The sequence below is a fragment of the Dasypus novemcinctus genome, chromosome 5 (genome assembly GCF_030445035.2).
Source record: "Dasypus novemcinctus isolate mDasNov1 chromosome 5, mDasNov1.1.hap2, whole genome shotgun sequence".
NCBI classification, from domain to species: domain Eukaryota; kingdom Metazoa; phylum Chordata; class Mammalia; order Cingulata; family Dasypodidae; genus Dasypus; species Dasypus novemcinctus.
Genome location: NC_080677.1, coordinates 59,330,400 through 59,344,129, shown reverse-complemented (window position 1 = coordinate 59,344,129; position 13,730 = coordinate 59,330,400). Strand labels below are relative to the sequence as shown.

At 31.2% G+C, this 13,730-nt stretch overlaps 1 protein-coding gene across 1 annotated transcript in view; it reads left to right on the top strand.

The window, feature by feature from the left end:
• Window positions 1-13,730, top strand: part of VPS50 (VPS50 subunit of EARP/GARPII complex) — a 171,730-nt gene that overhangs the window by 104,095 nt on the left and 53,905 nt on the right. The window contains exons 16-19 of the mRNA XM_004475696.4: window positions 246-344; window positions 9,274-9,364; window positions 11,701-11,877; window positions 12,114-12,232. Of these exons, the coding sequence (XP_004475753.2) occupies window positions 246-344; window positions 9,274-9,364; window positions 11,701-11,877; window positions 12,114-12,232 (486 nt within the window). The remainder of the gene's footprint in view (window positions 1-245; window positions 345-9,273; window positions 9,365-11,700; window positions 11,878-12,113; window positions 12,233-13,730) is intronic.

Here is a 13,730-nt window from a genome sequence, read left to right as displayed (position 1 = left end):
ATAGAAATTAAGATTCTTGTAGATCATATTCTTTAATTGCTGCTGGGTTTGGGTGTGTATATGTTTAAATATTTTTGTTCTTCAGATATTTCTAAACCATAATGGATTTGTGGTCTCCAGAGTTTCTTCAAATACCCAAATTTCTATGATTTGTTAGGTTTGAAGAAACAATGTTTTTTCCTTTATGAAGATATTGCTGTAATTTATACAAACCTTTCTTTCTAAAATAAACTTTATTGAACTAGGTTGATGCAAGTTGGAGAAGAATTTTGTGGTAGCAAGTCTGAAGTTTTGCAAGAGTCTATTAGAAAACAAAGTGTCAATTATTTCAAGAACTACCATAGGTAAGAACTGTCATCAAGTGTGAATGGACTATCCAATAATGAGAATACTTTTGTGTACTGTTTAATTTTATAGCATTAGATGATTTAAAACAATTACTTTTAAATTTTTTCCAGTTTTTTTTTTGTCTCATTTTTTAAAAGATAGATCACAAATATGTTACAGTAGAAAATAGAAGAGGTTCCTACATACCCCACCCCCGCAATTCCCACTCCTTCCACATCAACAACATTTTTCATCATTGTGGCACATTCATTGCATTTGGTGGATACATTTTGGAGCACTGCTGTGCTGCATGGATTATAGTTTACATTGTAGTTTACACCCTCCCCCAGTCCATTTGTTCTTTGTAGCTCTTTTTAGGGTGGTTAATGATTTTTGCAGCAAAAAATCTTATTTGATGATTTCTTCACTGTTAATTTTCATATATTCTTTGTTCTGAGGGGCTCAGTATTGAGCTGATTTCTTTATGAGTAAGAGATTATTATTAATCAGGGTTCACAGAAGGAATTTGGCTACTCTTCTGTGCCTTCATATATATGATGTGAGCTAGTAAGAAAATTAAATTAGTAGAGGCACCATACAGTAAGGAGTTGCTTCTGGCTTTCAGGTCATTAGCAGACTTTTAGATAAGATATTCAGAATCTAGCTACAAAGCCTAGACTGTGGGCTACTGTGCTTTGCAAAACAGTTACTGCTAACTTTAAAGGGTGAGGAGGATTGATTATGGAAGTGGGTGGGGAAGAGTATTTATGTAGTGGTGTGATTGTATGCTTAAAGCAGCATTAAATTGAGAGAAAAGAACTAACTTTATTAGGCCTCTCTTGCTGTGTTATATGCTTTACATATATTTTATCATTTGAATTGAGTTATATCTTTTTTATTCTACATTTACATTTAAGTTTTGATTTTGTTGCTGTTTGGTACCATGGAGAGACAGAATTTGAAGTTCTGCTTTCCTTCCTTGTTAGTGGTCATCATCTGGTTACAGTAATATGTGCCATGTAAGAAGAGAGATTATTGGATGGTAAACCATTGACTCATTAATTATTCAATATTTTAAGTACCAGTTAATATATGTGTTAATTATAAACTAGTAAGTAAATTATTTTGAAACAATATCAAATTGAACCTGTACCGAAGCAGAGCCTTTGGATTTTATACTTGAATGAAGAGAATGTTAAAAATAAAAAAAAAATAATTTAATTGCATTAACCTCAGGGAAACAAGGGTATGGGAATACAGTGAAACTCTAACTGCCTTTATTTCTAACTCTTCTTATGCTAAAACTTAAGTCTTGACTAAAACCTAAGGCCTAACTTGGACACATGGCTGTACAGAGGGAGAAAGACCTTTTAATCACAAGTGGGAAAAGAACAAGAGCCACAAAGGGGCCAGAAGCCTCACCTATCCTTCCAGAACAAAGGCATACCAGATGTCAATTGCTTAATGTCCAACAAGACAACTGGAAGACCATTTGTTGTTCCTATTGTCTAAGAGTTGTGTGTCAGTGCAAAAAGCATATATTTATTTATTGGCTTCTATTCTGCATTCTACTTTGCTAATTGTCAAAAGGTGTTCTGTCACCTGTGGCAACCAGTCAAGGGCATTTCTAGTCTCTGACTGATGAAGGTTCCCTGTAGATGTTTACCTTGGTGAAATTAGAGAATATAGAAATGAATTATTTAAATGTTTCCAGAACACTCAACATTTTAATGGCTTTCCTTTAGCAACATTTATGAAACTTGTTTCCATTGAAGAGACTGTGGGTTCTTGTCCCGTTTTTACTATTTGACAGTTTCTGACTTTGGGCAGGTTATCTAATCTCTCTGAGCTGTGGTTTTATCAATTTTCAAATGAGGTGGGTGAACTAAAATGTCTCCATAACTCTTGTCTGCAGATATTGCCCTTTTTTCTTGCTGCATTTAATATTGTTACAAGGTTAACAGGTTAAGAATGTAAAGATTTAAGTGTTTTTTAATATTAAGAAAGCAAAGATTAAGTATTTTTTAGTATTCTTCTCTTTCCCCAATTTTTAAATATAAGTTTAAGTTCCATTTGGATTGTATGCTGTATGTTAGTTTTTTAACAATTGCTATTTAGAATATAATAAAGGAAGTCACTTGGTAAAGTTGGTGCCAGCAATCAAAGTATTCTGAAGTACATTGGTTTCTTGTGAGATAAACTTGGCAGGCAGTTTAGAGATGATGTTGTATTGAGTAAAATTACATTAGCCAATGATAAATGCGGCACTATAATCTAAGTCTACTAAACCCCAATTTATATCCTCTTCACCAGGTCATTCTCCATAAATACTGAGAAGCAGCATGGTAAAATATAGATCATGTGTTTTTAATTTGTAAACATTTAAACAAAAGTGTTTAAATTGTGATTATGATTTGTTTCTTTGTCTTTTACTATCAAATAGAGCTTTTGATCATGAGGAAATCCTTAGAATTTTTTTTTTCGTTATTTATAATTCAAATTAGTAACACTTGAACCAAATTATTCTGACTTTGAGTCCATTTAGGCTATTGGTTTGATGTCATAGGCATAATGAAAAGGTGAAGATAGCATTTTATTCTCCAGTGGGATATCTTCTTATGAAGTGAACCCAAGTTATGGTGGTTTTATAAAGTTTGCATGGCATTATCTTTTTCTAAGGGAAAATTGCATGAGAATGTGAGGGAACATTGCATATCAATGTGAGTTCTTATCTTCCAAAAATATAAGTTTTATTTCCCCAAATTCCTTTGTGTTCAGGTACTAAGTTTGTAATTATCGAAAGCTATCATTTTTCTTCCAGTTGCAGAATACTGAAAAGTACAAATTATCTAATTTAAACAATAGTGACATAGAAATTATGTAGCAATATGTGATTGATGAAACATTCTATTTAACAAGCACTTTCATTTTGTGATATCTCTAGCAAGCAAAGTTTAAAAATTGTTGTCAAGGACTCTAAAGGCGCCTTTAGATGGGAGAGGTCATCTAGCCTTTTGGGGAGGAAAACTCTCCCCTGCCTAAGTAAGAGAAGCTTATTCTTTTAAAGTCTCTTTTAAAATGTTGTGTTTACAGAATCAAATTTATTATTCACAGTCTTATTTTTATTTTCACCCTGAACTAAGTAATTTAATCATGTTTTTTAAAAATTATTAATTTTGAGTCTAGTATCTTCTAAAAATCTAAAAATGACTTGCTTATATTTCCCCTGTATAACCTCTGTCCCATAAGCTATTTTGATTAAAACTTCAGAGTTGATAGAGTAGGAAATAATTTGTTATGAATAGTTCTAGTTGTGTTATAGTAGATCTTAGGAGATTTTTAAAAGAAACTAACAAAAATGAAAACTTCAATTGGTAAGTGTCCAGTAATTTGTTCTAGTAACACTTGCTGTGTTTGCTGCATAAAATGCCCCAAACTTACTGGCTTTCAACAACAACCATTTTATTATTATCTCATGTATTTTTTGAGTCAAGGATTCAGGCAGGACTTAGCTAGGTGACTCTTCTGCTCCTCCATGGCATTGACTGAAGTGACTAACTAATCCTTAGCTGGAGGGAGGGTTTGTCTTAAAGGTCTAAGGTAACTTTATTGGCATCTGGCTCCCCAAAGAACAAGCTTTCCTAGATAACCAAAGCAGAGACTTAATAGCCTTATCTGATGTAGCCTCAGAAGTCATGTGATCAACTCTACAATTCCAGTGATTACAAGCATGTCATAAGTGTGGCCCAGATTCAGGAGAAGAGTGAATAGTCTCTACTTTTTGATTGGGGATTATCAAAATCATGTTGCAAAGAATGTGTCTGGGACAGGAAATTTTCCTTTATAGTATATATATAATAATAGTGAATAAACCGTAATTAATTTCCTTTTAGTTTATACTGTTATTGATTTTCACCTCTTTTGTTGCCGCTGAAAGGTTGGGGGCAACATGGTATCGTCAGTAGCTTTGGGTTTCTACCTCTATTCACTTATTCACTAGCTTCACTGTCTACATGATTTTAATCAGATTTCTTGCTTCTCTGAGCATCAAGTTCTTTCTCTTTAAAATGTAAAAGGCTTATACTAGATACTCTCTACCTCCTTTATACTAAAAAATCTGTGGTTTTTATCATTCTTCTTTTGGTATCTACCCTTTATTGATTTTGTAATTGAAGTCGTTTATAAGATTTAAGTAAAAGATCTGAGTTTTACAAAGTTATAATTCATTGCATGTATTTCCTTTAGTTTGCTGATCAACAAATTTGAGATAGCATATAGGTTAGTTTTTTATTATTTCCACAATATTTACACTTTAAAATCTCTTTAAATTTTATTTCCATTCTATCTGTTTATTTATATGCCAAAGAAGCTTCTTTGGCATATAAAACTTGTATCTTAAAAAAAAGAAAAACTTACGTTCTTTGTCATTAAAGCATATAAAACTTGTATCCTGTATCCTTAAAGATGGCACCCAAAGTACATTAGTAATTACAATAAGGATTGTTTCTCAGGTAATTTTATGACTGTTCATTATGCACATTAATATACGAATAAAAGGGAAAAAAGAAAAGTGATAAAATACAAATCTTTTAATTTGTGTAAATGTTCTTCAGGAAAGAGATACAAATAACAAAGTAAAAAAAAAGTTTTCTGCTGTTCTAATGAATCAATTTGGATATTAACCAATTTGTGTTCATTCATGGTCAAGAAATAAGTAGGTTTTTGCACTATTTTTTCCAGCCATGTTGCTCTAAAAACAAGATTTAGAAGTCAGGGCCCATCGTCTACTATCTGTGACCCTGTGACCCTTCCTCGGAACCTCTGTGAACTCCTCTTTAAAATGAGCCTCCTCCTCACTGAAGAAAGTTTCAGGAGGACGAATAAGAATAATAAAGGATATTTAAGAAAAATTTACATTAATGCGTAATACACATAAAACTACACATATCTTAATGTACAGCTCAGGGTAGTTTTAATATATGTATATGAAACAAACCACTCAGATTAAATACTGGAACTTTTCCAATGCCCTGGAAGGTTCCATCCTGCCTTTCTCTAATCTTTATCCTTAGAGATAACCACTATACTTATTCTAGCACCACTGATGAATCATGCCTGTTTTTGAACATTATGTAAATGTTGTTTTTGGTACTGTTGTTAATTGCATTGTTTTTTTAATTTAAATTTTCCAATTATTTCTTGCTATTTTGTATATAGAATTGATTTGGTATATTAACCTTGATTCCTGAGACTTTGTAGCATTTTATATAATAATTTGGGGAGTCTTTTGGATTTTCTATGTATACATTTATGCCGTCTTCCTTTCTAATCTTTGTACTGATAAGGGCTTCTTATACAATGTTGAATAGAAGGGATGATAAGGAGCATCCTTTCCATTCAGTACTTTGTAATTAAATATGATGTTCACAGTAGGTTTTTATAGATACTCTCTATCAGATTAAGGAAATTCGTAAGAGACCAAGGAGACTTTCAGAAAGAAGTATTACTACAAGTAAAGAGGCTGTTTCATAATGATAAGAGATTGTTCCTAAACAATTCTAATTTGTATGCACCTACTGACATAAAAAAAATTTCTAAGTATATAAAGTTAAAATATTCACAACTAAATGGAGAAAGAGACAAATCCATAATCATAGTTGGGTAACTTCATTTACCACTTTTAGTAATTGATAGTGCAAGCACACACAGAAAAATCAGTAAGTATATATGTTTGTTCAACATATTTAATCGAATTCATATTGGTATGTATGTGTGTAACCCAGTACTTGACAACTGCAGAATATACATTCTGTTCAGGATACGAGGAAAATTTACTGAAAATGACCATATGCTAGGTATAAAGCAACTTCTTAAAAAATATCAAAGGATTGAAGTTGTACAGATTGTACACTCTGGTCACAATGCAGTCAAAGTAGGACTAACAGGTATCTAAAAGTCCCTCAATTTTTGGAAATTAACCTATTTCCAGTGGTCATAGAAGTAATCATATTGAAAATAAAAAGTATTTTAAGGTGAAAAATAAAAATATGTTATCAAAATTGTGGGATACAGCTACAACAGAGCTGGTAATTTCCAGCCTTATACATTTATTGACTAAGAAGAAAATTTGAAAATCGGCAATCTAAATTTTCATTGCAGGAAGTTACAAAAGGACGGCAAATTAAACCAAAAGAAATAGAATGGAAAAAATTTTGAGAGTAGAAATCAATTAAGTAGAAAGCAAATCCACTAACAAGACTGAGCAAAAGAAACGCAGATTATCAGTATTGGCAATAAAAAAGAATGTATAGAATCTACAGATATTAAAAGGATAATAAGATGTTATGAACCTCTTTATATGTCAATAAATGTGATAATTTATGATATGAATAAATTCCTTGAACAACCAAACTAAATAAACTTGAAAAATATAGAAAATCCGAATAGTCCTATGTCCTTTAATTAAATAGGATATGTATTTCAAAATTTCCACAAAGAAATCTCCAACCCCTCTGTATTGCTGGTCACTTCTAATAAACAATTAAGGAAAAATAATACCAACACTGACTCTTTCAGAGAATAGAGAAGAGGAAATGTTTCACAGTTTAATTTATGATGCCAACATAACACTGAAACCAAAATATAACAAGGACATTACAGGAAAGGAAAATTGACTAGTATCTCTTAAGACCATAGTATCTCTTAAGAACAAAATAAGTCCAGTGATATCTAAAAATGATAGTATATCATGAAAAAGTAGGGTTGTTTACAGGAGAATATGGTGGCTTAAACATTAAGAACAGCAATAAATTTAATTTACCAATTAATAGAATACAGGATAAACACTATAATGATCATTTTATTAAATGGAGGGAAGTTTGATTCAAAATTCCATCCTGGTTATGGTTTTAAAACTGATGTTTTTGTGTAAGTTTTACTTTCAACTTAACTATGTCTTCATATTTAAAACATGCCTCTTGTAAAAATAGCATATAGTTTGGTGTTTTGCCAATTTGTGTGTGTGTGTTTTGATTTAACTTTTTTCTATTTACATTTAATGTATTTATTGGTATAGCTGGGTTTACACATGTGTTGCTGTTTGATTTCTAAAAAAGTCCTATCCTTTTTTCCATCTTTTTTTCTCTTCCTGCTTTCTTTTGAATTCATCCAATTTTTCAACCACTTGAGCTACATCCACTTCCCTGTGTCTCATACATCTTTATGATGTTTTCTGTTCCTTCTATGAATTTATACAATTTTTTTTGTCTTAGTTAGCTTTTTATTTATGTATTCTTGTAACAGTTGCCATCAGCATTTCAATCTGCTGCATTCATACAAAATGGAATTCCTGGGTCATATAGTAACTATGTTTAATATTTTGAACAACTGATATATGTCTTCCCAAAGTGGCTGCACCATTTTAAATTCCCACCTCTAAGATATGGGGGTTCCAGTTTCTCCATATCCTCCTTAACTCTTGTTATTGTTGGTTTATGTTTACAACCATCTTATTGAGTATAAAGTGGTATCTCATTGTGGTTTGGATTTGTATTTCCCTAATGTCTAAAGCATATTTTCATATGCTTATTGGCTACTTGTATATCTTCTTTGGAGAAATGTATATTAAGACTATTTTCATCCTTTTAGGTTGGGTTATTATTGAGTTCTAGAGTTGTGAAGTTTCACAGTTTTAGCGCTTACATTGGGCTTTTGATCCATTTTAATTTTTTTATATGGTATGAAGTACGGGTAAAAATCACTTTTAGGAAATTCTTGGCCTCTTCAAATAGCGTTTCTGCTCATTCTGTCTATTCTCTGCATTATACACAATATTCTTGCATTATATGTAATATAATACATTATGATTTTTCTTTTAGGAGGTACAGGGATTGAGCCAGGACTTTGTACACTGGAAGTGGGCGCTCAACCACTAAGCAACATCCATTCCCCAAAGAGAGTTTTTTTTTCATTTGTTTTTAAGAGATACCAGGGATCGAACCCAGGTCCTCGTATGTGGGAAACAGGCGCTCAACCGCTTGAGCTACATCCACTTCCCTGTGTCTCATACATCTTTATGATGTTTTCTGTTCCTTCTTTTTTCAATTTGTGCTTTAGTTTGGATTGATCTTTGAGTTCACTAATTCTGTCTTCTACTGTTGTTTAGACTGTTGATATGCTTATCCAATCAGTTCTAAAGTATTATGTTTTTCAGTTCTTGAATTCTGATTGTTTTGTTTTTGCTATCACAATTCTTTGAAATTCTCCATCTTTCCCATCCATTTTGTAAATCTTTCCTAGATTTTATTTAATTTATAATAGTTATTTTAAAGTCCTTGTCTGCTAATATTTAGAGCAATTTCTGCTAATCACAGATTGAGCCATTATCTGTTATAGAAAGCAGTGTGACCTAAACATGATATGAGCCATTGCTGCTAATTTAATTCATAAATTTGTGTGGAGCAAGGCATTGAGCAGAATAAATACATTCTGAGAGTGATAATAATCTTGACGATTTGGGCTTAGTCAATATGAGTAAGAGCTGTGCTGTTTAGCATATAGTGTTAATTATTATGATCTCATTTAAATTATAAATTCTCTTCTTTTTGGCATTGATAAATGGTTAGCTAAAGATATTTTAATTGTATGAGTTGATACCAAGCTTTTAGTTGAATTCCTTAATAAAAATGTCATTTCCTACACATTTTTGCAACATGGCAAAAATATTCTGTTTACTAAATATTTGAAAAAGCTTTTCTCCTAAGAATAAGATATTAACAAGTAAAAGTAATAAACATCTATGTGTACTGTGTTAATCTGAATGAGTTCTCAAGGTTGATTATGATCATAATGATAATCCTGTAATTGTATTTTATTTTATTTCCTGGATTCTATATATGTAGTGTACTTTTCTTCTTACCTTTTGGGTTTTCAATTTCTTTTTTTAAGAACACGGCTCGATGAACTGAGAATGTTCCTAGAGAATGAGACTTGGGAGCTTTGTCCTGTTAAGTCAAATTTCAGCATCTTGCAACTTCATGTAAGTGTTTCTTAAAAATAAGTAATTTATCTCTGTCTTTTTAAAAAGAATCTGATGTATGAAAGAGTTTATAAAATATTTTAGGAATAGTCCTTTATCTTCTTCCTTGGAAGTGGTTAATAGTAAGCCTTTTTTCAACAGTAATCCTTTCATAGATGCAAAAATCTATCTTTTTAAAATTCAATTTTCACACTTCAGGAAACTTTTGCCAAGGAAGAGGCACAATTAATGTACTTTTTTTCTTTCAATTTCAGAAGAGGGTCTGTGCTTTATTTCAATCTTTAGAAAAATAGACCTTTGTATTTTTGTAGCCTTTAGTAAAAATGCTTAAATTAGCAAAGTATTCGTCATTTTGTAAAGGGACTATTAGGTTCTTAATGTATGTAATAATTTATAAATTTACCCATTATGAGAAAAAGCCTCAGAAATAGAAGAGGCAATTACAAAAAAACTATTCTTAACCAATTATTAATTTTTATTAGTTGAATGGATTCCCTGAATTCTCACTGAATGAGCAGTCTGTGGAAAAATCTTGCATTGGTTTAATTTTCCCCTTTGTTGAAACATATTATAGATAAATATTCCCTGTGTAATAGAGTGTTCTACAGATACCAGATGTCAAAAGATAGCATGTTTACTTCAGGCCCATTGTGTTTAGATTTTGCCTTTATAAGGAATGCCTTTCTAGAAACAATTTTCTCATTCCGGATGAATGTAAATAATGTACAACTAAAGGTTTATTGAAAGGGATAGTCTTTAGTCTCATGTAGTAGTAATAGCTTATTTTTTATCTAGTTCTATCATATTGCTTTCTTAATGAGGAAATATTGAAAATACTGAAGCATGTTGATTAATAAATTCTTTGAAGACAGCAAAATTAACATTAATTTTAACATTATTTTGGAATTCTTAAATTCTAAAATAATTTTTAAAATTCTTTAACATTTTTAGATTTCTAAGTTTAACTTCAGTTTCAGAGTTCTTAAGGAATTTTATTTGAATTTGTATAAAACCATCTAAATGTGTGTGAGAACACATATACTAAGTGTAATTCTAAAAATCTTTTTTTTTTTTTACAAGACATATTGAAACATTTCCATCCACATGAGCATTATCTCCTTGAAAGTAGGTACATTGAGAAAACTGTTTCCTACTTGGAAAATTATACATTACACATGACATATACATTCCTGTTAATTTGATTTTAAAAAATGTATGTTCCATTCATTTTTTTTTTTGTTCCATTCATTTTTAGTCACTCCTTATTTTGAATTATTAAAAAAAAAAGGCATGACTATTGAACATTAGTTTTAATTTGTAGTAGAACTTTTAAAAGAAAATAAACACATCCTTTAAACTTAACCAGCCAGTGTAACTTTTAAGAGGAATATCATTGAATATGAGAAATCTTTAATTTGGGATTAATATTTTTAGATAAAAGTACAAGAAAAATGTTTATTTAATTTCAGGGATAAATCATAGACTCAAGAGCTTTGTTTTTCAAAGGACCATCAGAGACTATTCTAGCTCTTCCATTAATTAGCTGTGGAATCTTGTACTTGACACTTAATATCTTCGACTGCCTCAGTTTCCTCATCTGTGAAATTCATGATTTATACCAGATGTTGCAACTCTTTAGCTTTAATATTTGTGATTCTCTCAATCTAAATTGACCCTCTCATTTTTCAGATTAGGAAACTGAGGCATAGAAAAACCAGGCGACATTGTCAGCATTGCACAGGAAGCTAATTGAACTTGTAATGGATTAATAACAAAGTAGGACTAGAGGACACATCATCAGTCTCAGTGTGTTTGTGTTGTGTACTAGTTGGCATAGGAGGAAAGTTTATAGATATCAATGTAACAAAGAAAGATATATCATTCATGCTTTGTTACTGTGCATTTGTAGAGAATAAATTATATATGTATACGAATAAATAAGCAAGATGTTTGATTTAGCACCAATTAGTTTTTATAAATGGCTTTATAGATTAAAACCATATTTTATTAGAACTTTTATTGTTATGCCAAAATTTGTAAAAATTATCAAATTTCATAGGTAATTATGAAAAATTTTTCATGCAGTTCTGTGAAGTACACCTGAAGTAGCTTGGTACCAATAACAGTTTTAAGTAAATCACTGACCATGGTATATTTAGGAAAACCTACACACAGGTATTTCCAATTCTGTGCTTTTAGATAACTTGGAAGATTTAAAAATGAATAACCTGGGAAAATCAAGATTTTTTTCACTAACCACATTTACTTGGATGTTTATGTACTTGAACTTTAGTCTTGTTGCTAAAAGATATCTGGCTCCTTTTTCTGATACATAGGAATTTAAATTCATGGAACAGTCTCGTTCGCCATCAGTTTCACCTAGTAAGCAGCCTGCCTCAACTTCCTCTAAAACAGTGACCTTGTTTGAGCAGTACTGTAGTGGTGGGAATCCTTTTGAAATTCAGGCCAACCACAAAGATGAAGAAACAGAAGATGTCTTGGCTTCTAATGGGGTATGTGATGGTTTTAAACTTATTGTGAAACATAAGTAAGGTTTCCTTATTTAAAAGGTGTTCGATGCAGTGATCAAGGTAATTTACTAGATTTATTAATCTATCTACCACCCACCTTTCTATCTACTTCCTTACCTACCCACTTACCATATCACTTGTACAGATAGAGTTTATATGTGTCATTGACAAAGTTTGATCCTATATACCCAGTTTTTATTATCTTGTATTCTCTTTAGTATGAATCTGATGAACAAGAAAAGAGTGCCTATCAGGAGTATGACAGTGACAGTGATGTTCCTGAGGAACTAAAACGAGATTATGTTGATGAGCAGACGGGCGATGCTCCTGTGAAAAGGTATTCTCTGATTGTATGGCATTTAGCCTTTTAGACTGTGTGCTTAACATCTTGTAAGATTTCCTTTGAAGGTTAAGAAAAAAAAAAATCAAAGGTTAATTTTTTCTGGTGGTTGTAATGTCATGTGACAGATGTAAAAATGTTTAAATAAAGATTCTTAAAAAGCTAAAAATAAGTTCTTTTCCTTATGTTCTAGGGAAAATAGTTACAAGGGAAGTGTCACATAGCAAAACCTTTGTTGTCTCTTCACAAATCCAGTTCATTTAATTGTTAGTTTGGATTGTTGTGTCAGTAATATAGTAACCTTTCAGATATTTAGAGAAGAAAAACTTTAGCCATTTAAAAGGTTTTCAGTTTCTCTACAGCTTCCCAAGTTAAGAAATAATCATGTTTTCAAAAAAGTTTTTATTACTTTATTGCCTTGATGAAAATTTTGAGCATAGTCAGAGCTCTTTTAGAGGTAACTTTTACCAAATATTAAACTTTAGCTTTATAAAATAAATATTGGCTCTGAAAGTAATTTGTGCTTCATATGGATCAAAAAAACCTCAAGGATGAAAGTAGTCATTTGTTTTACATATGGAATTCTTGCCTCAATGTAGTAAATACAGAAAATCTCTACTTATCGTCCCAGTGTCATTTATATTCACTAGTTCAGCCATCTATTAAGGTTCTTAATTAGTGGTTGAGTTTTGTTTTATGATAAAGTGTCCTTTTTAGAACGATGATAGATTTTGTTTGTCATTTTCTCCCAGTTAAATGAGCCTGATTCTGATGCTGGAGTGAATTCATTTCTGAACTGAATATTAGACATTTAGTGACCAGAAAATATTTTTAAAATAAATACTAGTTATCTACTTAATAACTGATTGACTTGAAACCTTGGTTGAATTAATTCTCTCCTCAAAAGTAAACTTCATGTAGTTATGAATATGTTCATTGTGAAAAATTTGTTTCTATTAGTTTTTACATATTATGGCATTTAAATATCTACCTGTACGATCCTCTGTGAATTAAGTAAAACTGTTTTGCTGAACTTCTTCATTATGCGTTTTTGATACATTTTGGCTAAAAGGAGAGTTCTACTTGAATTAAAATGAACAGGTGAGATAGTGCCTGCTAGTTATGTGTATAGACCTCCAGTTTTAGTAGAGTTAATCCAGGCTTCTAATCTAATTCACCCCTAAGAAACTTGAACAACCTGAACGCCTAAGCTAACTAACATTCATTTTATGCTTACTATCAATCATAACTTCTACGCATCTCTTTAATTTATCTGTTTCTCTTACTTCACTGTTGTTATGTCTAAAACATCTGTGCCAGATTATTGAACCAGCCCCTTTAAATTAGTTTCCTTTCTTCAGTCTTATCCTTTCCAATTCATTCATAGATACAGATTTAGATTTCTTTTTCTTAGTTACAAATGTAATCTTGATATTTTCTTGGTTAAGATTTTTAATGGCTTACCTTTGCATTCAAGGTAAGGTTCATATGCCTT